The sequence below is a fragment of the Monocercomonoides exilis genome (assembly GCF_001643675.1).
Source record: "Monocercomonoides exilis strain PA203 chromosome Unknown scaffold9-1957334, whole genome shotgun sequence".
Classification (NCBI taxonomy): domain Eukaryota; phylum Preaxostyla; order Oxymonadida; family Polymastigidae; genus Monocercomonoides; species Monocercomonoides exilis.
In genome coordinates, this window is record NW_027150554.1 from 136,149 (window position 1) to 160,054 (window position 23,906).

Sequence of the window (23,906 nt, forward strand, 5' to 3'; positions counted from 1 at the left end):
TTCGTTTTTATGTCTGAAACCGTAACTGTTGCGGTTCGAGTTAGACCTTTAAATTCGAAGGAGAAAAAAGATAAATGCACAGAAATTCAAACTATATCTGGTTCAAGCATTACAATTAAAAATCCAAAGGAGTATGCAATTTTTTCAATTTTATTTTTTTATTTCATCTTCATAAAGTGTAACGGACTCAAAAACATTCACATACGATTATGTTTATGGAACGTCAACAACTCAAGAAGTTTGAAAACATTTTGCTTCGTCATCTTTGATATATTCAAGTTTTTGTTATTTTTTAATATAGCAAGTTTTTAATGATTTGGGAAAGCTATATCTTGAAAATTGTTGGAATGGCTTTAATTGCACATTATTTGCTTACGGGCAAACCGGGTCAGGAAAGTCATATTCGATGACCGGCTCGAATGATTCACCTGATAGTCGCGGAATCATTCCGCGTGGATGCGAAGAAATGTTCAAAAGAATCGAGGAAAATACCAATCAAGATATCTCATATGATGTCAGGGTATATCTGATTATTTGCTTTTTCCAAGAAAATTTGCTCCTTTAAAATGTACATTTTTCTTTTGAAATGTTAAAAAAATTCTTTAGGTTTCTTTTCTCGAGCTATACAATGAAAAGTTGAAGGATTTACTTGATCCAAAGACATCAAAAACGATAAAAATTCGTGAATCCCCGACAAAAGGTGTTTATGTCGAAAATGCAGTCGAAGAACCTGTAGCAAGTTATCAAGAGATTGAAAGAGTTCTTGACGAAGGCAACAAATACAGAACAGTTGCAGCAACACAGATGAATGCGACTAGTTCGCGTTCTCATTCAATTCTGACAATATTCTTCACTCGACAAGAGGTTTGAAGTTATCTTTGATTGTTTTTATAATCTTTTCATTTTATTCTTATAACCTTAATATCATGAATTTTTATTCAAAACATTTAAATTTCCTTTTATTTTTTTCAATAATCCACGCATTCAGATGGTTAGTGGAACCAAAACCCAAAAGGACTCAATGATCAACCTTGTCGATCTTGCTGGGAGTGAAAGGCAGTCAAAAACAGGAGCAACTGGAGAAAGGCTGACTGAAGCCAATTCGATCAATCTGAGTCTCTCAGGTTTGTTGAGAGCATTCAAATGAGAATAATTGAATTGCAATGCTGATGATAATATTGAGAAGAATTTTTTTTTATATGTAAAAAAAGAAAAAACTTCGACTTCAACACTTCTTTTATGAATTGTTAAATTGATTGTGTTATTTTTCGTTCTCAAAACATGTCATTATTTTTTCCTCCTTTTTTTTCCTCATTGTTTTCTTCTTCTCTAAACAAACAGCCCTAGGCAATGTCATCTCCGCCTTGGCAGAGCAGTCGAATGGGAAGAAGAAGTACATTCCCTATCGCGACTCCACACTCACCCGAATGCTTCAGGACTCTCTTGGAGGGAATAGCAAGACAATTATGATAGCTGCCATGTCTCCTGCTTCATCCAATTATGACGAAGGTGTGTTTTTGAATGGAAATATGGTGAAAGAGAATGAAAAAGAACATTAGCAATGATTGATATTTTCTATCTTTGTCAACAATATAAATGTGTTCAATATCATATTTTATCTTCTTTATTCATCTTTTTTTTCTTTTCATTTAATTTCTTTTTCTTTTATTTGCTTGTGTTTAGGTCTATCCACACTGCAATATGCCAATCGAGCCAAGCAGATTAAGAACAAGCCAGTTGTCAATGAAAGCGAAAGCGACAAGCTTATCAAAGAATTAAGAGCACAAATAGAAGAATTGCAGAAGCAGCTACAAGGAGGAGGTGGTGGTGGTGGAGGAGGAAGCAATGGAAATGCTGGAAGTGGTGTGAATGATAAATTGAATTATGTCTTTATTGTTTTGACTGTATTTATTTGTTTTATTCATGATAATCTTTCAATTTGCTGATATTCGTCTTCAATAAAATGATTCCTTATTATAATCTTTACTAACTCTATCATCATCATTATTATCAGCTTCTTCTTCTTCCTCATCATCAACAGACAGCACATCATATTCAGCGAGCATAGCAGAGCATAAAAGACTGGAGGAAGAGTTGGCGAAGGAGAAAGCAGCGTTGGCAGAGTCAGAAGCCAAACGGATGCAAAGAGAAGCAGAAATTGAAGCAGAAAGAAGGAGAATCAACGGAGAGATAGAGAAAATGAGCAAAGCAGCTGAAGAAGCGAAGAAAAGATGGGAAGAAGAGGAGAGGAAGAGGAAGGAGGAGAACATTGCGCAGACAGCTGAGGAGAAGGCAGAGGAAGAAAGAAGAAGGAAAGAAGAAGAAGAGGAAGAGGCGAAAAACGCAGAAGAAATCAGAAAGTTGAATGAAATGCTGAGTTCATTGAGCAACGAGAAGAAAGAGCTGGCTGCCAAAGCGAACGAGCAGACAGAGATGGAGACAAGAATCGCGCAAAAGGAAGAAGAAGTGCTGAATGCGAAGGAGGCGAAGGAGAAAGCAGAGGCAGAGCTGGCGCTGGCACAGAAGACGCTGCTGAACCTGACGATGAGTCTGGAGGAGAAGAGGAAGAAGGCAGAGGAGATTCAGCAGAAGAGAGAAGAATATCTGAAAGATTGTGGATTATCCGTGGGGGAGCTGGGGAGTGTGTTTGGATCGATGAATTCTTCCTCTTCCTCTTCCTCTTCTTCTTCTTCTGCTCTTCCCCAGCTGAGAAATGTGTCACTTTCACCTGATTTGAATGGGAACTTGTTGTATTTCCTGAGAAAAGGCGAGATGAAAATCGGGTTTGATGGAAAGTTGTGTGACATTGTTGTGAAAGGGGTTGGGGTAGCCTCTTTGCATTGCATTATGCACGTGAGAGAGGAAGAAGGAGAAGGGAAAGGGAAGGAGAAGGTGATCAATGTGTATTTGGAATGCACACAGGGAAATCGAGTGCTGGTGAATGGAGAGTGGGTTGGAGACAGTTCAAAAGAAAATAATGAACAAAAAGGAGGACAAATGTCATCATCATCATCATCATCATCATCATCATCTTCTTCTTCTTCTTCATCTTCATCATCATCATCATCTTCTTCTTCTTATTCATCTCCACAACATCCACAACACCCTCAAACAAACACTCCATCAGCTTCATCATTCACTTCCTCTTCTTCCTCTTCCTCTTCCTCTTCTCTTCATCTTCTTTCACACGGAGACAGACTCATCATCGGCAGGACTTGTGTCTTCAGCTTTCTGAATCCATCCACTTCATCCACTTCTTCATCATCTGCTTCATCATCATCTACTTCTTCTTCTTCTTCTTCTTCCTCTTCGTCCTCTTCTGACTCTGACACTGATTCTGAACCAGATGAGCTTGATCTCCTCCAGGCCGAGCTCGCCGTAGCAGCTGGGAAGAGTGCGAATGTGTCTGAGTATCAGCACCGCTCTCCCTCGTCTGCCTGGCTCTTCGAAGCAGACATGCTCGTCGACGAAGCAAACGCCATTGCGCACGAGCTGCACCGCCTCATCAACTACGGCCTCGACCTCAACAGCGACCGGAACACGGTGTCTGTGGTGGTTGACTCGTTTGAGCACTCCCTCAGTCAGAAGTGGCCACTGGCTGCGCTTGAAGACAAGCTTCCGCTGATGAGAGAGATTCTGTCAGACTACAGAGCAGACGGGGTGGTGGACGAGGTGCCGGAGAGGGACCCCTTTTTTGACCCGCCGCAGGACGAGAGGATGGGCAGGGCGGTGGCTGTGCTGAGGAACCTGGCGCTGGCTGGGGCGATGAGGGTGACACTGGGAGTGAGGGAGGAGGTGGAAGAGGAGAAGAAGAAGGAAGGGGAAGGGGAAAGAAGAGAAGGAGAAGGAGAAGGAGAAGATGAAGATGAATGGGATGGGGTTGTTGCGCAGCTGAAGGTGAGGCTGACGCTGAAGATGAAAGAGAAGACGAAAAAGAACGGGAAGATGGTTGAGGTGGAAAAAGTTCTGCCACTTGTTCCTGCTCCTGAGGGTACTTATGCATATTCAGAAGTGCTAAAGCCAAGAACAGCCAATCAAAAGAAGGCAACTTCATTATCATCATCATCATCATCATCTTCTTCTTCTTCTTCTTCTTCTTCTTCATCCAAAAAGAAAAATACAAAGAAAAATGCAAAGAAAGCAGATGTGAGCCGAATCCAGTATGCGCGGACGACACTGAAGAAGTGTGTGGACAAGCAGAGCATGATAGGGAAGGCGATTGTGCTGCGAGTGAAGATTGAAGAAGTGAAAGTTCTGTCTGAACAGTCCACTCCCAACCATTTTGGCCTGCATGTGGCAGCAACATGGCCATTCGATGCAGAGAGAAGAGAAGACACGCCGAGGACGCTCACGACGCAGCTGGTGAAGGACTTCAATTCTGACGAGGAGACGAAGGAAGGGAGTGAGTTTGTGTTTGAGTGGGAGGAGTTTGGGGAGGAAGACATGGCAGCGCTGATGGAGGGGCAGATGGTGCTGGAGGTGTGGGGACACGGCGGGTGGGCAGCAGAGTACACGACAGAGGCGCTGGAAGAGGCAGAAGAGCTGAGGAAGATCAGCCAGTCGCTGGAGGACGCAGAGAAGAAGGACAGAAGCATCGCAGAGTCGATCAGCAGGAAGAACGAGGAGATTGAAACGATGGAGAAAGAGATAGAAATGATGAAGCAGAAGCTGGAGGAGCTGGACAAGGCAAAAACTGCTAAAAGCTCAAGTTGTATTATTCTGTAATTATCTAACACGTTTTTGTTTGGTTAGATTTTGTTTTTAACTTTATAATTTTTTTTTTTTTAATTTTTAAAATTTGTTTCACAAACTCTGCGTCTTTTTTTGAAATTAACTCATAAAAATACGTTTTCATTCTAAAAGTGCAGGAACCTGATATCAACTGTTTCTACAAGAAAACGCTGTTTAGAGAAAAAAAAGAATTTCTTCAAACATGTTCAATTCAATTCAAAACAGCTGTAATCTTCAAGTTAAATCGAAGCTTTTCAAAACAGTAATCTTCAAAATCATCAACGCGTTTTTTTCTCAAATTGATTTTTGAATGAATTGCTTTAATTTGCTTCAAAAAAAAAGTCTTCTTGATAAGCTTTGCTCTTCATTGAAAATCAATATTCATTCACCATTTCCACTCTGTTCATGCGATCTGCCAAAAGCTAAAAAGTTAGTATAATATTATGTTATTAAGATATTCCCATTTAATAGAAATTTGAATTTCTTTTTGTTCGTGAATTTATATTTTATGAAATCTTGCAACGAAATTGACAAAATGATTTATAAAAAATACATATTTGCCTTCTTCGCTTTTTAGAGTGAGTTAAAAATTTTAAATTCCGGAACATAAATACTTTTTCCTTAAAAAAGAAACATCTGAAATAAACTCAAAATGACATAAATATGGGTGTAATTTTTTGGAATAATCTGTTTCGAAAATCGTATATTCAAACGCATAAAAATGATGAATGATTATGAATGATATCACAGAATGGATGGGAAAATAATCTTCAATCTATGGTTCAGATCAAAACTTTGAGAGAGGAGAAAGCAGTTTGCTTTCAAAAGGATTTTTGTTATTTATTTTAAGAAATCAGCAAACACACAAAGTTCAAGATCAATCTCGCATAGGGCAGTTTCAAATGGCATATTTATCACAAGAATATCAATCATCTCAAAGTCAATCCAAAGATCTTCAAATATTGATGGATGATTCTAAATCGGAACAAGAACAATCACACGCCAAACAATTTATTTCTGAAAACACGAGCATAGAAAAAGAGGAAAACAAAATGCAACATATTCAACGTTGTGATCTTTCATCTTATTGTTCCGATATCCATAAGTGGAACGATGAGCCATTAAGTCAAAATACGATGAAATTACGAACCTACTTCCATTTTATTCCAACAAATGATACAGTTATAAACAGTTCTTCGATGCTAATATCAAGAATAACAAAACTTGCATTAGAAGTATCATATGGACATGTGAAAATGTTCCGCACATGGCTAAAGCCAACGTTCTGTGAAATTTGTAAAAAAACAAATTTACCAGAACTAGTTGAAGAAGTTTTGCAAAAAGAAAATGGAACACAATTGAAATGCTTGCCTTCCAAAGATTCTTTTGTAACTATCAATCATATCGAATTTGAAAGAGATATGAGTGCAATGATCACAAGGATTCTAAAAGTTCTTCAACGAACATTTCGCATGCGTACTACAGAGCTTATTCAGGCGATTATTCTTTATGGAAGAATTTGTAACGATCACTGCAAATGCTCTTCATTCGTTCATTTATTCCGCAATTCTCTTAAAACTCTATTTCTTGTGTGCGTTTTAATTGCTCACAAGGCCAATGCTGACATCACCATCCGAAACAGTTGCTGGGGTGAAGCGTTTGGACTTCCAATAGCCACAATGAGGCAATTTGAAGAAGCTGCACTCGATTTGCTTAACTGGGATGTGAGGATCAGCCAGAAGGAGTTCTATGAGATGAGGGCGGTTGTTGTGTGTGGAGGAATACCGAAAGAACAAATAGAAAAGGAAGAGACCAAAAGCTCTGTTGGTATTGAAAGCGATGATAAAATGGAAGTTGAAGATAAAGTAAGTTCGTCATCAGTTTCGTCATCATCGGCTACAAAAGCATTGCTGAAGTTGTTGGCTATAGCATCTTCTTCTTCCAGAGAAGGTGAAATGGAAGTTCAACAAGATGATGCAATGAATGAAGATTACGGGACGGTTTCTTGAATTTAGAAAACCTTCCTTGTCTTATTTCATATTGTTGCTGATTTTGATGATCTGTCTTTCGCTATGAAGGTTTTCTTTCATTAAATTTGTCCGATGAAGGAAGAAGCACAGCAAAGATAAGTTTTAAAGCTTATGGAGGAAAAAAAAAAAAGAAAGAGTGAATGAAAACGAATTGTTGTTTTTGTGATCTCTCTTTTCTTTCTTTTTTTTTCCTTGTTGAATGATTATGCGTAAAAATTTCCAGATATATTTTGATTTTAAAATATGTTTGAAAGTTGCTTAATTGTGGTCTTTCATTCATATTTTAAGTTGTTTTCTTATTAAGGATTTTTTATTATTAATATTATTAATAAATTATTTTAATGATATAATTTTTGAAAAAGTTTTTATTTTGACTAATTTTACTGTCGTTGTGGATTTTTTTTTTTTCTTTCTTTCTTTTTGTACATTTATTTTTCCTGTGCAAACGGAAATTATCATATTGCATTTGGCTCAATTATCTCTTGTATTTTTTTCTCATCAATATTTCTCAATTTATTTTGTTTGATGTTGATAAAAAGTTGATAGAAGAGTTAAAATGATGATTGAAATGAAAGCAGAAAATTTCGTTTTCATCATCGTCGTTTCCATTTTCTAAGTGTATTTTTGAGAATACATAGTGGAATTCTATTTCTTGTTTTATTTGTTTTATAAACCCAAATCTGATATCCTAATCATTTCTTGATTCTTTTTTTCCAGATATACTCTCATCGTTTCTTTTCTGTTTAACTTTGAACAATGCTATTACTAAACTAACACGAAAAAAATTTATTTTATTTCTATCATCAAAAGATTACAAAAAGAAAAATATACAATTTCGAAATTTACACCTAAAATTATTAAAGTTCGAAAAACTGGCATATGCTCACTTTTCGTTTCAAGCAAAAAATAATGCAAACAACTTTGTTTGAATTATTAGTTGTTGTAATGCATTAGTAACATTATAATGAATACGGATTTTATATTATTTCTGTTTTTGAAGTGTCTGAACTTTTATATTGAAAAAATGTTAAAATTATCAAAAATGTTATGATTCTGAACAATCACTTGCATCTGCTTCATCTCCTGGATCATCTTTATCTTCTTCATAAAAACCTTTTGCATCTTTTCCGATTTGGGGAATATCTGTTTCCTTGCCTCCTTTTCCATCATAACAGTCATGAGGTAATGCAGCTTCTTTAAATATTTGTTATTGGTTGCAATCCAAATAACTTCTGGGAAGAGCGTATCTTTTTCTTTTTGAAGCAAAAATGAAGCAAAAAAAAATTATCGATGAACTTTTTTTATTCAACATGGAGGCAAAGATCTTCTGAAATGAGACCAACAACCTTCAATCTAATTTGAACATACTTCTGTTTCTGAATCATTAAATTCGTATTTATGGCAGATTGTCAGATGTTTGAAATTCAATTCATTCAACTCCTTATGATCATCCAACAAATCACTGAAATCGTGTTCCTTTCTGAAAATGAGCTTCGAAAATGGGTATAAGAGTCTCCATTTTTCTGTTTGGAACTCAAATAATTCAACAGTTCACGATTTCATTATTTCCTTTTCTTTCCACTGTACCAAAAAGCCATATTTGTTTCTTTTTATTCACTTCGCGGAACTTTCTTTTTCCTAAGATCGCCTTTTTCAGATTCCACAACGCATCCTTCTCCTCCTGGAACAAATCTCACACTTCGCATGAGAACACTTATTACCGAATGTTTTTCTGTTAACTCCTGTCAGATTTGATCATTGATAAGTTTTTAATTCAAGTTAGAAATGCAAAAGAATAAGAAAAATAGTGTTGATTTTGAGACAACTGCAACAAAAAAGATGTCTCCTTCAAATATGAAATGAATTTATTTTTATGCTGATCATTTCCAAGATCTATTTGTAACATTAAATGTTGTGAGTTTACTATGTGGATATTTCAACATAAATATTCACAGCATATCAAAAAATACACTCATTGATGTTAATTATTTGACACTCCTGTTCAATAATACTTGAGAAAAAATCAATAACACAATGATGATTGTTGGTTCAAGTCAAACACCTAAACCATAAAATACGTTTTTGGATTATTATATTACATATCAAATAACGTAATAAAATTTTAAATATCAGTTTTCTGATATGAAAAGGCAATCCTTTTTTTATTGCATGATTAAACAATTGTTAATTCATGAAATCTTCAAAGTTTGATTAGACTGTTTTTCATGAACAAATTTTGATTCGTTGATAAATCAATATTTTATTTGAATAATATTTTTATTTGAGCATTATTTGCCCATTTTTATTATAAATACAAAGATCACCTAAAGTTTGATAAAGATTTTTAACTTGATAATCAAACTGTTTTTGTTGATCAAATAAAAATATTCAAAATTAATTAATTGAAATATTAACTTTCTTTTATTTTGAGAAAACAATTAGGCTGCATATTTCAGAGCACCATTTACAAAAGAGCTGTTGATAAAGGGCTGCACAACAGACTTTTTTGTGGGGGAAGAAGATCTTCTGCTGAGGGTTGTGAAATACCAAAGTGAGACTATATTTGTGTCTTCGGTTGCAGACAATCACAAAGACAGCAAGCAATGCGGAGAGTTCAGCATGCCTTGTCGATCATTGAATCAGGGAGTGCAACACATTATTCCATCTCTGTACTCTCAGATGTTGATAACAGAGGAAACAGAAATTGTTGGGAAATGTGATGCTCGTGATGTGATCATCCGTTCGCTGCAATCTCCTTCAACTGCTTTGGTGCATCTGAATTCAATAATAACTAATGAGGGAAATCTTATCACAACATTAGATAAAGTTCGGATTGAAAGTGTGAAATTCAATTTTGAACAGTCTTTTTCATATTCAGACAGTTCTATTATTCATGAAACAAATGGCCAATTATCTCTTTCATTTGTTGATTTTTCTTCGATTGGCCACTCAGAAAACATTGAAGCTGTTATTATCAACTCAACATTGCTGAGCATCGAAAATGGAATTCTTCATATTGACAATTGCTCAGTGTCACTCCTTTCATTCAAGAAATCATTGTTTCTGTTTAATGGAGATGAGATTTCATTGATGAATGTGAAACTGGAACAGATTGAAGAAACAGAAAATGTGTTTGAGATTGGACAATACAATGAAGTTGTGTTAAATGGAGTATCCGCGGATGGAGTGAAGCTGTCTGAACGTAATAACATTGCGATTAAAGGATCCACTTCAGGAACAGTGTCTATTGGAATCTCCTCATTCAACAACTGTTCAAGGAATTCAAAAGCAACCTCTTCTCTTTTCACTTCTACCCCTCCTTTTCCTTCACATTCGTCTTCACCTTCACCTTCTTCAACTTCTTCAGGGCCTTCAACTTCTTCAATTTCTTTTTTTCGCTCGTTATTTTCCAAATATAAAAGAAGATGAATGAATGTTGAACTCTCAATGTTAATTTTGTTTTCATTTTTTCAAAACTCATTTTTTTGAAAAAGTATGAAGACAATAAGAAGAAGAAGAAGAAGAAATGAATGGAAACAACGAAGAGAATGAAATGCGTGTGAAAAGTCAAAGTTTGATTTCACCTTAATAAACATTCATTTTTTATCTTTTGTGTTTAAAATGTTTTTTATTTGTATTTGTTGAAAGCAAATTCCATTTTCAAAAGCATATTTCTCCCCTTACACTTTCATTTTTTAAATTTCAAAACTTATGTAATGGGATTGTGATAATCAAGAATAATGGAAAGAGCATTATTTTTTGATAGAGGCATCAGAAATCAGTCAAATAGTTTTTCTGATAAAAGCATTGAGCTTGTTGTATTACTCACAATGCAGCCTGGAATTCAATCTCTCTCGGAAAAGCATCACACCACAATTTCAAATAAATGTCACCTTTGGTGGGCTAACTATTTTTTTGCATATGGGGGAAAATACGGACTTTCAAACTTTTTTTGCACAAAGCATAAAAAAACTTGATTCACTTAATAATTCATTTTTCTTTCTCAGATTTCAAAATAAATATGATTCTCATATCCATAAACAGGCATCGTTGAAATCATAACAAGAAGTGTTGTGACATTCTGCTTATGTCAAAAAATAAATCCATTTTTATGGTGTTTTTTGATCTCAAAAAGTCAATGAAAAGTTCATAATTTTTCAATGAAAATGCCTGAAGAGAAATATTTTGCCCCATATAGTGAAAATTTTAGAAATAAAAGCAATTTGTCTATAATTTTAACTTTATAAATGGGTTATTCTTTTTGAAAAGTCGCAAATGTAAAATTTTTAAATAAATAAAAAATCTCTTTTCTTGATCAAATTTCGGTTCCAGCTCATGCAACTTCACAGGAATGTGTAAAATAGCGTTGAAAAATTATATCCTCCACTTTGGTGAAGTTGCATGAGCTGGAACCGAAATTTGATCAAGATAAGAATTTTTTTAATTAAATTTTTTTGTAAATAATACATTTGCGACTTTTCAAAAATAATTACTGAAATGTGTGATAAAAGTGGAAAAAATCTAACATCAAAATAAAATATTTATTGGAAAAATAAAGAAAAACTATTATTCCATGTAATCAAAAACTGATGCACCGTCACCTGCTCCAAAATCATCAAAACTCAAAAGAGAACAATTTTCAGAGTTGCACTCGATGATACCATCAATATTTTGTAAATTAATTTCTTCATTGTTTTCCTTATTTTCTTCTTCATCATCAACATCTTCATGTTTTTTGAAAACAAACTCAACATATTCGGAAAAGGTTAAATTGAAGCAGCTTTTGACATTGAATGAAGACATATAGTCTCGAAAAAATACATCTCTCATTCCGGAAACAGGAAGAAACTCTCTGAAATGACACAACGTCCCTTCGACAAAGTTTGAGCATGCACCAGTTTAAGGATTCACATAATTTCGATCCTGAACAACAATTTCATGAATATAGCCTTCTTTTGCCAATGCTGCATATGCTCTCCAAGAATCACGAATTACAGTAGTTCCAGGCAATATGTGCTGTTTTATAATTGGTAACAAAGAGTTTCTTGAACGATCTTTGACGATCCAAAGCATTTTTTTCTAGCTTGCTGACACTCTCTACTTTCGATTGCCCCAAAGATCCATTGTTGCATCTTGCACATTCCTCTACGATATTTTCTTTGAAGGAATAAACATTTATCTATTTCAATTGTTTTTACTTCACCTCCAAGTTGTTCTGGCTCGCTTATTCGGTTCGGTGGACAAGCATACCTGCATGCACTGTACCAAAAACCAACGAAGTGCTTGCGAATATTTAGCAAAAAACTTCCATGTTTGATGGTAATTGCAAAACAAAAAAAGAAAGCAATTATCAACACTTTTCCAATTTTGATGTGCATTTTGAGAAACTGACTTCCATGAAATAATGAACGTTTCATTATGCATTTTTTGCATCTCCATTATTATTTCCCCGTATTCTCTCTGATTAAATTCATTGGAATTCTGTGTCTCCTGCATCTCGGGACTTTTCCTTTTTGCATTGTTCTAAACACCCATTGCCAAGCTTTATTTTGAGTTTGGAAATATCTTATATAGCTTATAAACTTCTTTTAGATTTTTTTCAAGTTGAGATCAAACAGAAAAAATAATGATCACATCATATAAATTAAAAATACAGATATCGCATAAAATACCGGACAAGATCGATATCACAATAACTGCAAGAGGAATAATTCTGACAATTTCCCTCAAAATACACCTCATTAATACAAACTCACTTGACATACAAGACTTTTAGGACAGCTTCGCTTGAGCTCAGAAAAAATATATATCGAAATCTCGGAGAAATAGGATTTTGAGCTTCTCCAAGAATCAAATAATAATTATTTTCTGAGCACAAAAGAAGATATTTTGAAAGTCTCGTTTATCAATTGAGTTTGTATTGAAGAGATATATTTTGAGGAAAATTGTCAGAATTATTCCTCTTGCAGTTATTGTGATATCGATCTTGTCCGGTATTTTTTGCGATATCTGTGTTATCCATGACTGTTTTGTTTATAGACACATTTCAGCACTTCAATTTACTCAAATTTCACATTTTAACACTTGTTAATAAATTATAATGAACTTCATGCAAAAAAAAAAAAAAAAAAAAAAAAAAAAAAAAAAAAAGGTCCACTAAAGGTGACATTTGCCTAAAAATATAAATGCAAGCAAACATCAAATTTTCCTTCTCTTCCGTTTTGACAACTGATGCTTCTTCGGTGTAGCTGGCTTTCAGACACTTTCTTCAATAAAAAAAGAAACGTCTAGCTGATATGCATTGTCTGTCCATTTATTTAAAAAAACAAAATATATATATATATATATATATAACCCCATTGTACAGTACACTTTGATAATTATCGAAACTTTCAACAATATCATGCTCTTTTATTTCAGTTTTCTGTTAGCAAAGGAAATATCAAGATTGATGAGACAACAATTAGAAAATGGAAGAAAACATTACAAATCTGAGCTCTGAACATAACACATCCAAAATAAAAATCTTTCTTTGTGATATATGAACTTGTGGGAAAGTCTTGAAAAACTTCACAATATATTGAAGGAAAAATTGATTATTCATTATTACCATTATTTTTTAATTCTTTTCTTTGATTGTTCATTTCACACTTTGCATGAGATATTTGATTGTAACGATATGTGTGTTTATTTACACTATTAATTGCCATCATAGCCACCAATTGGCAACAGTCGATCATTCACCTGGTTCGAATATTGTTTTCAATGATAAAAACTGTGATATGAATGAGTACATGGAGATGAAAAGTATGCAATTCCTTTCTTTAACATATTTTTATGATGCAAATCTATGTTCAATATTTTAAGATGCGTGCTCATTTGGCAATGAAGAATTGCTCAAAAACAAAGAGAATTATGAAAATCTGGATGATGCGAAGCACATCAAACAAATCAAACACAGAAATACGGAATCCCTTTTATCTTTCAGAGATTATGGAAGAATAAGCGAACAAAGTCAAATTATCGGAAATATGAGATTGATTAATTCATCAATTGAGTTGAAGGGGATTGAGCTGATGGGAGGCGAGTGGGGGAGGATTGTGTGTGGAATGAGAGGGAGTGTGGTTGTGGTGAGGGGATGCGGCGTGGAGATGGGGAGAGGCAAGGAGGCGGGGGTGTTTGAGCTGGGCGGGTGCAGAGGAATGTTTTGGAACATCACACTGAGAGGGGTTGGAAGGGGAGGAAATGTGTGTGGGAGACTGTTTGGAGGAGGGGGGAGGATGGAGCAGACGAAGAGTGAGAGAGAAGGTGGGGGAGGAAGAGGAGGAGGACAGGGAAGAGGAGGAGGAAGAGGTGAAGGAGGAGAGAGAGGAGGGCAACGAGGAGGTGAAGGAAGAAGAGAAGAAGAAAGTGAAGAAGGAGGGAGTGTATTGGTGAGTGAGTCGGATTTCTCATCTTTTTGTGTGTCTTCAGCCCCGTTTCTGGAACCTCCCTTGGCACGCCTCGTATCTCTTTCCAAACTGACCTTCTTCAACATCTCCACAAATCCATCGAAAACAACACATCAGGCTGAAGGGCTGAGCCAAAGAGTGTTTGTGATGAATAGTTGCTCATTCACATCAGTTTGTGACGTGTATGATGGAGGAATTATTCCCTCTCTGAACAATCCCTTGGCCTCTTTTACAGCCTCAAACATAACATTCATCGGATGTTGTCGGACAAGAAATGTTGAATTCATTGGAAGCAAAGAAAACCCATTGAAGCCAGGGAGGCAGAACGAAACAGAAAATGGAGCGAATACATTCACTTGGTGTGAGTGGAACGGATCAAATACAACTGGAACATCGACATCCATTAGTAATGGAACTTCAAATGGAGGGGCGATTTTCATGTATGGCTTATCATCCGCAATCGTTTCGGTTTCACATTGTGTATTCAATGGATGCATGTCATATTTTGGAGGAGGAGGAATCATGTGCCGTTCAATAAAGTCTGTAGAAATTATTGGTAATTTGTTTAACACTTGCAATGCTCAAAACTACTATGGAGGTGGATTGCATACTTGTTTCATATCAGCGTGTGTTCTGATTAGCGGATGTGAATTCAAGAATTGTAAAGCAAATGATTGTGGAGGAGGACTTTATCTTGATAATTTTCAGGTTTCAGGAACAGACTGCATTGAAACAGAAAAAGGTGGAGGAGAGAGTGCCTGTGTGTTTGACTGTAAATTTTCTTTATGTTCACTTTCACAAAATCATGGAGGAGGTATATTTTGCAAAGCAGTTCCTTCTGCACAATTTAAAATGAGGAGCGTTCAGTTCATTTCATGTTCTGCATCATCGGATGGAGGAGGATTGAGCTTTATTCCGAATGGAGCATCAGCGCCAAGTGATGGGTGTTATTGTTATTTTTTATTTTTTCATGAAAGCAGCTGCAGATATGCAGCAACTCCATATGGGCACGACGTCTTTTATGCAGATTATTACAATCTTTATTTGAATTCAGGAAATCCGTTCTTCGAATGCTACACCACAAACACAGATGACAGAAGGATGTGCTATGCATACAACTACTCAAATGCAAATGCCTGGACATTTCAGCACACGGAAAAGAAGGAGTGGCTGAAAGACAAAACGATCTATGTTTCTGTTTATGGAGATGATAATTTTGAGTTGTGTGGGGCGAATGAAACATTCCCTTGTCTGACAGTGAAGAAGGCGTTCGAGATGTGTGAGATACAAATTAGCTTGACAATCACGCTGATGGAAGGGAATCACACAAGCGAGGCAACAACAGTTGAGATTGGAGAAAAGAAGATTTCAGTCATTGGGACAGGCAAAGAGAAGAGTTCGATTGGAACAGGAGCGCTTTCTTCATCTTCTCCATCAACAGCTGGATCGCTGTTCAGTGTGACAAGTGGTCATCTGGGTTTATTGCACATGAAGGTTGACTGCAACTCAATTTCAATTCCTTCGCCGAGTGTGGTTGTGGTGTCTGATGGAGGTGGGTTTCTTTCATTGGAAGATGTTGTGATCACCACGAGTGCTTCTTCAGGAAACGATGTTTTGTCGTCGTCAATGTTTGTGGTGCAGCTGTCGCAGCTGTTGATGACCGATGTGGAGATCAAAGATATGAATGTCTCAAAATCATTGTTCTCTGAGCCGAATCTCTCTTCTCCTTCTTCTTCTTCTTCTTCATTGTCGTCATTGTCGTCATCTGCACTGTATCTGACAGCCACAGCATCAGGAGATAGCGTGCTGGCGAATGTGAAAGTGATGAATGTGAAGTTGACTGAAGGAGATGGGGTGGTTGTGGCAAAGAGTGTGAAGGCTGGAGAGACGTTTGTGGTCAAGAATGTGACAATCGAAGATTGCGAGTGCAAGGCAGGAAGTGGAGGTGGGATCAAGGTTGATTTATTATCACCTTCAAGCAAGTTGCGGGTAGGGACTTCATCAGCTTCAGGAAGCGAAACAACAAAATTCAACAGATGCAAGTGCAGTGGATATGGCGGCGGGGTTATGCTTCATCTGGCAGATGACTCGCACGACTTCTCAATCGTGTTTGTCGACTTTTCAGGTTGCACTGCTTCATTGGGTGGGAATTATGTGTTTGTGAATGGGAGCGATTCAGCGAGATGGGCAATAGCAACAGAAAAGCTGAATATCCAACATGACAATTCAAAATACAATGAACTGATGGGATACGATCGGAGTAACACATCAATGGGGATGCTCCCACTGAATGTGTTTCTGGACACAATATCTGGTGCAGCGCATGTGGGCAAAAAGAAAGATGGTGTTCTAGGGAGATACGACTCGTGGTTTTGCGGGCTCGATTATTATCCTTGTGCCACCATCACCCACACTGCGCAGGCGCGATTTTCAGGGGGAAATAAAAAAATAGAGTTAGATCCAGAATTCGTGCTTGCCGAAAAGGTTGCCATGGATGATGCCAATGAATGGGAGATTTCATGTGCCACAAAAGGGACGGCAATCGAGGTGAAGGAGCCGACCACTTTTGAATCAGAAAACTTCTTGATCGATGTGCAAAGCAGATGTTCGATTAAAAAGATCAAATTTAGCATTCCATCTGCTCTATCCAGTGCATCTTCGATGATTTCGGCACACTCCACATCATTCAATATCACAGACTGCTCGGTAGTAAGTTCACCAGACAGTGTTGTTGGCCAATCGATTGGATACAGCTTTGTAAATGCGTTTGCGGGAAAACTGAGAATGGAGCAATTTGAAATCAGAGAAGGTCTGACATTTGATGGGCATTCGTTGGTTGAGTTTATGGCTGGTGTGAGTGTTGTGTATTTCAAAGGATGCAACATAGCAAACGTTAGAAAGATTAATGGAGACGGGGGGCTGATAAAAGGAGCAGTTGGAACACAGTTTGGGGAAGGAGAGGGAAAGGTTGGGATTGTTGTGATTGAAACGTGCACTGTAATAAACTGCAACTGCCAAGGGAAATCAGAAGAGATTGGAAAAGGAGGAGGGATATGCGTGAGCTTAGATGGAGAGGGAAGTGTTGTTGTGAATGGGACGAGTACAATCGATTCATGCGAGGCGAAGAACAATGGAGGAGGAGGAGCCAAAGGAAGAGGCGGAGGAATGATGCTGACGATGGCAAGTCCGAACTGCAAGATGGAAATTGCAGAAAATGTTAAGTTTTCATCGACATCTTCATCGCTGAATGATGCACAATATGGGAAGGATGTGTTTATTTGTTGCGATTCAACGATATTGCTTGGAACAAAAGTGAATGCAAACTCTTTCAAAATTTTTGATAATAGCGCCATTCCATCGGATGAATTGAAGTTTTGCGGGAGCGAGGATGGGAAAGATGAGAAAGTGATTCCGCTGTTTGTGTATTTGTTCTCAATCGGATCGAAGTTGACTGTTGATGGGAGCGGAAGCATGGCATATGATCACAACTCTTGTGGATTTGAGAAGTTTGGGTGCCAATCCATTGATTATTGCGTGACTAACAGAATTAATGACGGCTTACAAAAAGTTGAGGTTTCTTCTGAATCTTCAATAAAAAGTGAAATGAAAGTGCTTTCATTTGATGTGAGCTTGACAGGAAAAGCAGTTACAGAAGGAAAAAAGATGAAGATTGAGGTGAAGGATGGAGGAGAAATTAGCCAAAATGGCCTTATTGAGTGCACAAAATCATTTGAAATGACTAATTTGGCATTTGTAATGAACAAAGTTATTAATGGAAGGAGGAGTGCATTCATCCATTCCTCGTTATCAACGATCACGATAACAAGCTGTTCTGTCTCGTTTGCAAGCGATGCATTAACAAGTGGAAAGATTGGATACAACATCCTGAACATTGAGGGAGGAGAACTGATTGTGGATGGACTGATGATGGAAATTGCAACAACACTGACAATGAATGGGAAGTCACCAATAACGATGACAAACGGAGAGAAATTGGACATCAAGAACAGCAGAGAGAGTGGAGTGACGGTGGAAGGCGGGAGCGGAGGAGGAGGATGCATAAGTGCTGCGATAAAAGATGGAGGAAACGCAGTTGTGAATAACTGCAGTATTTCAACAATATGCACAGGTGGAGGTGGGATGAAAGGAGGAGGGATGATGATATCGGTTGGGGAGAGTGGAAGTTTGGGGATCAATGATGTGCGATTTACAGGATGCGAGGTGCCAACAGAGGACAACTTACAGAAAGGAAAAGGAATGGGAGGAGGGATGTTTGTGAGCTTGGCAGATACAATGGGATCATTTGTGATGGAAGGAATGAAATTTGAGGGATGCAGTGCGTGGAAAGGGAAGAAAGTGTTCATATCGGGAAATGAGCTGGACGATGTTATTTCAAACGAAAAACTGAAAGAGGAGTTGAGTTCAAGTGATGAGAAGTCATTGGATGAGCTGTGTGGATGGGAAAGGAAGACAACAGGAAAGGGATATGTGATTCCACTGGTTGTGTATTTGTGGACGAACTGGAGTGGGAATGGGTTTGTTTCGAAAGATAATGGAGGAGATTTCAGTGGGTGTGGGTTTTCTGAAGCACCATGTTCATCGATTGACCACTTGATATCACTGAGATTTGATCCACTTGGAAAAGGCGAAACACACATCAACATTGTGGGATCGGGGTTATTGAGCCATTCCATATCATTTTCTTCTTCATTGCCTCCAGCTTCACAAGATTCAGATTCACCAAAAGTTGTGATTGAAGGGACAAAGAAAGGAACAAGCGTGACAATTACTGATGAAGACGAGAATGATTTGGATGATGGTTCAATGATATCGTCGAATGTGAGTCTGTCATTCTTCAATTTATCATTCACCAAACCAAGCATAACCACCAATCATGCAGTATTCATTGAATCGTCAGGAACAAATGCATTCTTGACAGTCACGGATTGTTCATTTGGATCGTTGACAGGGCTGATAGAGACAGCAGGATATTGCGTGATGAAAGTGAATAGAGGGAGCGCCACAATTCAGAGTTGCACTTTGAATAAGATTAATGGATTGAAAGGGTTCATCAGTTTTAGCAAAAGTGCAACTGAGGTGACTGTTCAGAATGTGAACATTTCATTTGCTGGAGTGACAGAAAGAAGTCTGATATCGATGATGGAGGAAGAAAGTCAGATGAATGAAAAGGAAAACACTCATTCAAATGCAAATGGCAACAGACCAGTTTTGAGGGTTGTTGGATGCTCATTTTCCAACATTACGAAGGAAGGGATTGGAGCGAGCGTTGTTGAAGTGGGATCATTTGAGAATGGAGTGGAGTGCACGATAGAAGAGTGTACAATGAAGAGTTGCAAAAGCGCTTTGAGTGATGAAGGAGGTGGAATGAAAGTGGAGCTGAAGAACGAAGAATCTGTTTTGAAAGTGAATGGGAGCACGTTTTCGATGTGCAGATGCTCGACGGAATCAGGGCGCGGCGGAGGACTGTTTATCAATGGAGCCGATCCAAATGTTAACTATGCTGATGAAACTCAGATACCATGCCTGAGGATTTTCATTGTGAATATCATGTTTTATATGAATGAGGCTTTTGTTGGGAACGATATATTCATCAAATGCTACTCAATTATTCGACAGATCAACGAAACGATGTTTGCTTTGAACTTCAACCAGGAATCATTGAACTCAGACAACTCCATCTGCGGGAGCGATATAGAGGGAAATGCAGACATGGATCTGATTCCACGAATCACATTCTTCAAAGGCCTTCAAGTGTTTTTGAACGGGTCAGGGGCGGATGGCAGACGATGTGGAGCTCAGACCAATCCTTGTTCCAGTATCAATTGTGGGGTTGATCACATCCAGGAAGGAGTGATGAATGCGATTCTGATTGACGGAGAAGGGGTTGTTTCTGGAGAATGTGTTATTGGAGATCTAGTTGTGAATTCATTCAAAAAGAAGCAGGCAATTGTGAAATTGAAATCCAAGATTGAGAAATCGGCTGAGAAGGATTGTATCATGGAGTTTGTGAATGAATGTTCCGTGGAGAGGTGCTCATTCCAATTTGAAGATGGATTTGAATCAACTCACAATTATCTTATGAAAGTGAAGAACGGAATAACGAAAATACAAGAATGTGAATTCTTCTCATCTTCAACAGCAGTTGAGTTCATGAAGTTGAACAGTTCAATTGTGAGTGTGGAAAGTGGAGAGTTGAAGATATCAGAAACGACATTCAGAGATATTCATTCAACAATATCAATTCTTTCATTTTGTGAGGAATCGAATGTGACAATTGATGAAACAAGAATATCGAACATCAAATGTGAGGGAGATGTTGTGAGTGTTGGAGGGAAGGCGAAAGTGGAGATGAAAGAGATGAAAGTTGAAAATGTGACTATGATATCGAAGGGATGCGTGATTGGGATGGGAGATGCTGAGCAAGAGGTGAGTGTGCTGAACAGCTCATTTGGAAAATGTGTGAATTCTGAGGAGAAAGGAAGCATGATGAAGATCAGGAATTCCAAGAATGTGAGGGTTGAAGCATGTGTATTTGATGGAGAAAAAGAAACAGAGGCAATCAATGAAGGAAACAAGATAAAAGAAGGGTTATGCAAATGGAATGGGTCATTGGTTGATATTGAAGACAGCAATGTGGAGATGAGGGAAACAACGATTATGAAGAACAAGGGAGGAGGGTTGTGGGTGAGTGGAGGGAGTATGAAGATTGAGAAAGGTGAATTTGAGAACAACAATCCATCTATTGAGGGATATCCATCTGCCCGAAGGAATGTGATTTGTGAAGGGAATTGCGAACTGAATGTTGTGAACGTGAAAGGAGGAGATGGACTGAAAGATAACTCATCGCTTTGGATTTTGGATGAAGGATGTCAATTGGGAGGGATAGCGAGTGAAAGAGAATCATCGTATTTCATCCCAGTTCTGGAAGAAGTGAAGAATACAACACAGCCGAACGGTGGCATGGACTTGAGCATCCATGGGAAACTGCTTCTTCCATGCAACTTGTCACTGAAGATAAGCATGAAGGATGGGGACGTTGAACATATCCAAACACAAAAGATCGAAGATGGGTGTGTATCGGAAAACGAGGTGCATTCTGTTATCTCGTCAGAGCTGGTGGAAACGATGAAAAATAAAGCAGAAATAAGTGTGTGCATATTGTTTGGAAAAGCAGAATCTCCATCATCTACTCATTCATTAATCATGAAAAACAAAAGTGAGATCGATGCAAAAGTTGATGAAAGAATGTCTGAAGGAGAGGATAAAATTGAATGGAGTTTTATTGCTTTTATTGGGTGCATTGTTGTTATTGTGATTCTGTTATTTGTGATTGTTGTGGTAATTGTGTTACAAAGAAGGAAGGAGAATAGAGGTGGAAGGAGAGTTGAAGATGGAGATATCGAAGTAACAAAGAATGTGGGGATAGGGGAATGGAGAAAAGAAGATATTGCAGAAAGAGCTGAAGAAGAAGAGGAAGAAGAGGGGGAGATGCGAACATTATTGGCGGGAGAAACGGGAAATGAGATGAGAGTACTAACAGAGAAAGGTGAGGAGCTGAATGTGAATGAGAACAAAGGAATGGTAGAGAGAGGATTTGATCGTGAAGAAATAATAGCGGTGGTGCCAGTGAATTATATTGAAATGCAGTCAGTTGCCTCGCTTCTGAGCGGTGAAAAGGATGGAAACATGGAGATCGGTTCTTTTGCAGGCGGAAAGGAAAATGAGAGTATTTCAAAAGGAGATAGAAAAGTGAAAAGGGGGAAGAGAAAGAAGGGGAAAAAGCGGAAACATGTGGAAGAGGATGATGAAATTGGGGATGAGAGGGAAGTGTCCGAGGCTGGATTGGAGGAGTTGGGTGGAGTCACTTCTGAGGATGGAAGAAATGGAAAGTCAACAGAGTATTATGTTGGGATATGTTCAGCACAAAACAGCAATTTTTCGATGATTGGAGAAGATTCAGAAGAAAAAGTTGTCAACAAGGTATTGGATGAAGCAAAGGAAGTGGTGAAAGAAGGCAAAGAAGAAGAAAGAGAGGTGGAAAAGCCAAAGAAAAGGAAGAAAAAGAAAAAGAGAAATCAGAAAGGGGAAGACAAATCAGAAATTGTTCGAGATATTGCTGAAATTGGGTTGCTTGATGCGGGATAGAAGGGCGTTGAGCAGGGCAGATAATATTATTGTGCTTTCTTCAGAAAACAAAGGAAAATGAGAGGGAGGGGAGAATTGTGCTCTGAAATCAGAAAGAATAATAATATGAAAGAACTTTCAACTGATTAAAGCGCTGATGGAATTGTTTTGCTCCTTGAAAATAAGTTCATTTGCGAAATGAAGATTCTCCCAATTGAACATTTTGATGCATATTCCAAAAGAGATGAGTTGAAACAACTTTTTCGTTGTGATAAGTTGCCTATTGTTGCCATTGCTATTATTTTTTATATTTTCACAAAACTATCAACATTCATTTCACAATACTTATTATTCTAATTTTTATTTGCTTCTTTTGTTTCTTTTTCCAGCAGGAAAATGGAAAGTTAACATTTCACTTTTGAACCTTTTTTTGAAGAATAAGTTTTTTCCAACTGTAATATCTTTGTTCAATTTTATCCTTGGCTTTAGTTTCTAAATATTCTCAACTTTTTTTGATTCGTTTCTTTTTCAATCTTGCATTTCACTTGTCTCACTTTCCATTTGCTTGATTAATCAATAGTTATTCACTTGGGCTGCTTGTCATCGTGCTAACCACATTTTGTTGAATGGGAATATTTTTTTATCAAGTTATTTTTTATCAATTTTTATTTTAATTTTTTTCAAAGCCGCATTGAAAATTACAAACACCTTTTAAATCCAACTATTTTCGAACATTGAAATTAATTAATTGAATTCTCATTTTTGAAGTCCAGTAATTTGAATCCACATTTTGAATACGAATTCCCTGCTTCAAATAAAAGATAAATAATTAATAAAGTACTCTTTCATTTTTTTTCAAATAGATTGTTTCTAATTGCCAGAAATAGGTCAGCAAAAGTCTCCAATTGAAATTATGTGGTTTCAGATTTGCGACAAAGGGTTGAAAGCCTTCAAGAAAATGTTTCTATAATTATTAATTTTGCATTAATGATGGAAAATTAAACTCTCAAAAAATGAATCGGGCTTTATGTCTGAATTTATCAAATACTGTCCACTTCTTCTTCAAATCTCTTGCATCACATCCTTGCAAAATCACATTTATTCAGAACACGAACAATTAAACCTCAAAAACATTTTCAACTTCTTCGACAAAGGCTTTTTTCTTTTTCTTTTTCTTTTTCTTATCTTTTTCACCACTTCACAAGCAACCCTTCTTTTCCTTTCTCTTATTCCGTTTTTCTTTTTCCGCTTTCTTTTAACCATTTTATCTTTTCTTCTCTCTCTCTTTTGTTTTAGCTTTTGCTTTTTTTTTCTGGCTATCGCATGCTCAGTGCAGTTGAAATAAGGCGCTTTCTTTTCATCGCGATTTACCCAGAAATTCTGATTGAAATTGTTTGGAAAACAATTTAATTGGAGAAAGGGTGAGTGAAGATAGATGCATTATTCGAAAAGACAAACTCGATTGTTGGACATGATTGAACAGAGGCATTTGGCGGTCGGAACGTTGCTTTGTTTTGTTTTTCTCCGATTGCTTTCCCGACAAGATGGA

The 23,906-nt window shown here is 37.2% G+C and overlaps 3 protein-coding genes across 3 annotated transcripts; all 3 read left to right on the plus strand.

Annotated features, from left to right (window-relative positions):
* Positions 1 to 9: 9 nt before the first annotated feature.
* Positions 10 to 4,871, plus strand: MONOS_3069 (kinesin 3; the record flags this gene model as incomplete). The annotated part of the gene is made up of 8 exons (XM_067873041.1): positions 10 to 131; positions 178 to 238; positions 302 to 520; positions 607 to 864; positions 989 to 1,124; positions 1,342 to 1,509; positions 1,684 to 1,863; positions 2,015 to 4,871. The coding sequence occupies 8 exons, from the start codon at positions 10 to 12 to the stop codon at positions 4,723 to 4,725; spliced, it is 3,855 nt and encodes a 1,284-aa protein (XP_067732265.1). The 3' UTR covers positions 4,726 to 4,871.
* A 644-nt stretch (positions 4,872 to 5,515) lies between these two features.
* On the plus strand, positions 5,516 to 7,546 carry MONOS_3070 (uncharacterized protein). Its single transcript, XM_067873042.1, has one exon. It carries the CDS (start codon positions 5,634 to 5,636, stop codon positions 6,738 to 6,740), a length of 1,107 nt encoding a protein of 368 aa, XP_067732266.1. The 5' UTR covers positions 5,516 to 5,633; the 3' UTR covers positions 6,741 to 7,546.
* Positions 7,547 to 13,417: 5,871 nt separating this feature from the next.
* Positions 13,418 to 23,105, plus strand: MONOS_3071 (uncharacterized protein; the record flags this gene model as incomplete). Its single annotated transcript, XM_067873043.1, has 3 exons — positions 13,418 to 13,568; positions 13,629 to 15,156; positions 15,190 to 23,105. The coding sequence occupies 3 exons, from the start codon at positions 13,418 to 13,420 to the stop codon at positions 22,376 to 22,378; spliced, it is 8,868 nt and encodes a 2,955-aa protein (XP_067732267.1). The 3' UTR covers positions 22,379 to 23,105.
* Positions 23,106 to 23,906: the final 801 nt, after the last annotated feature.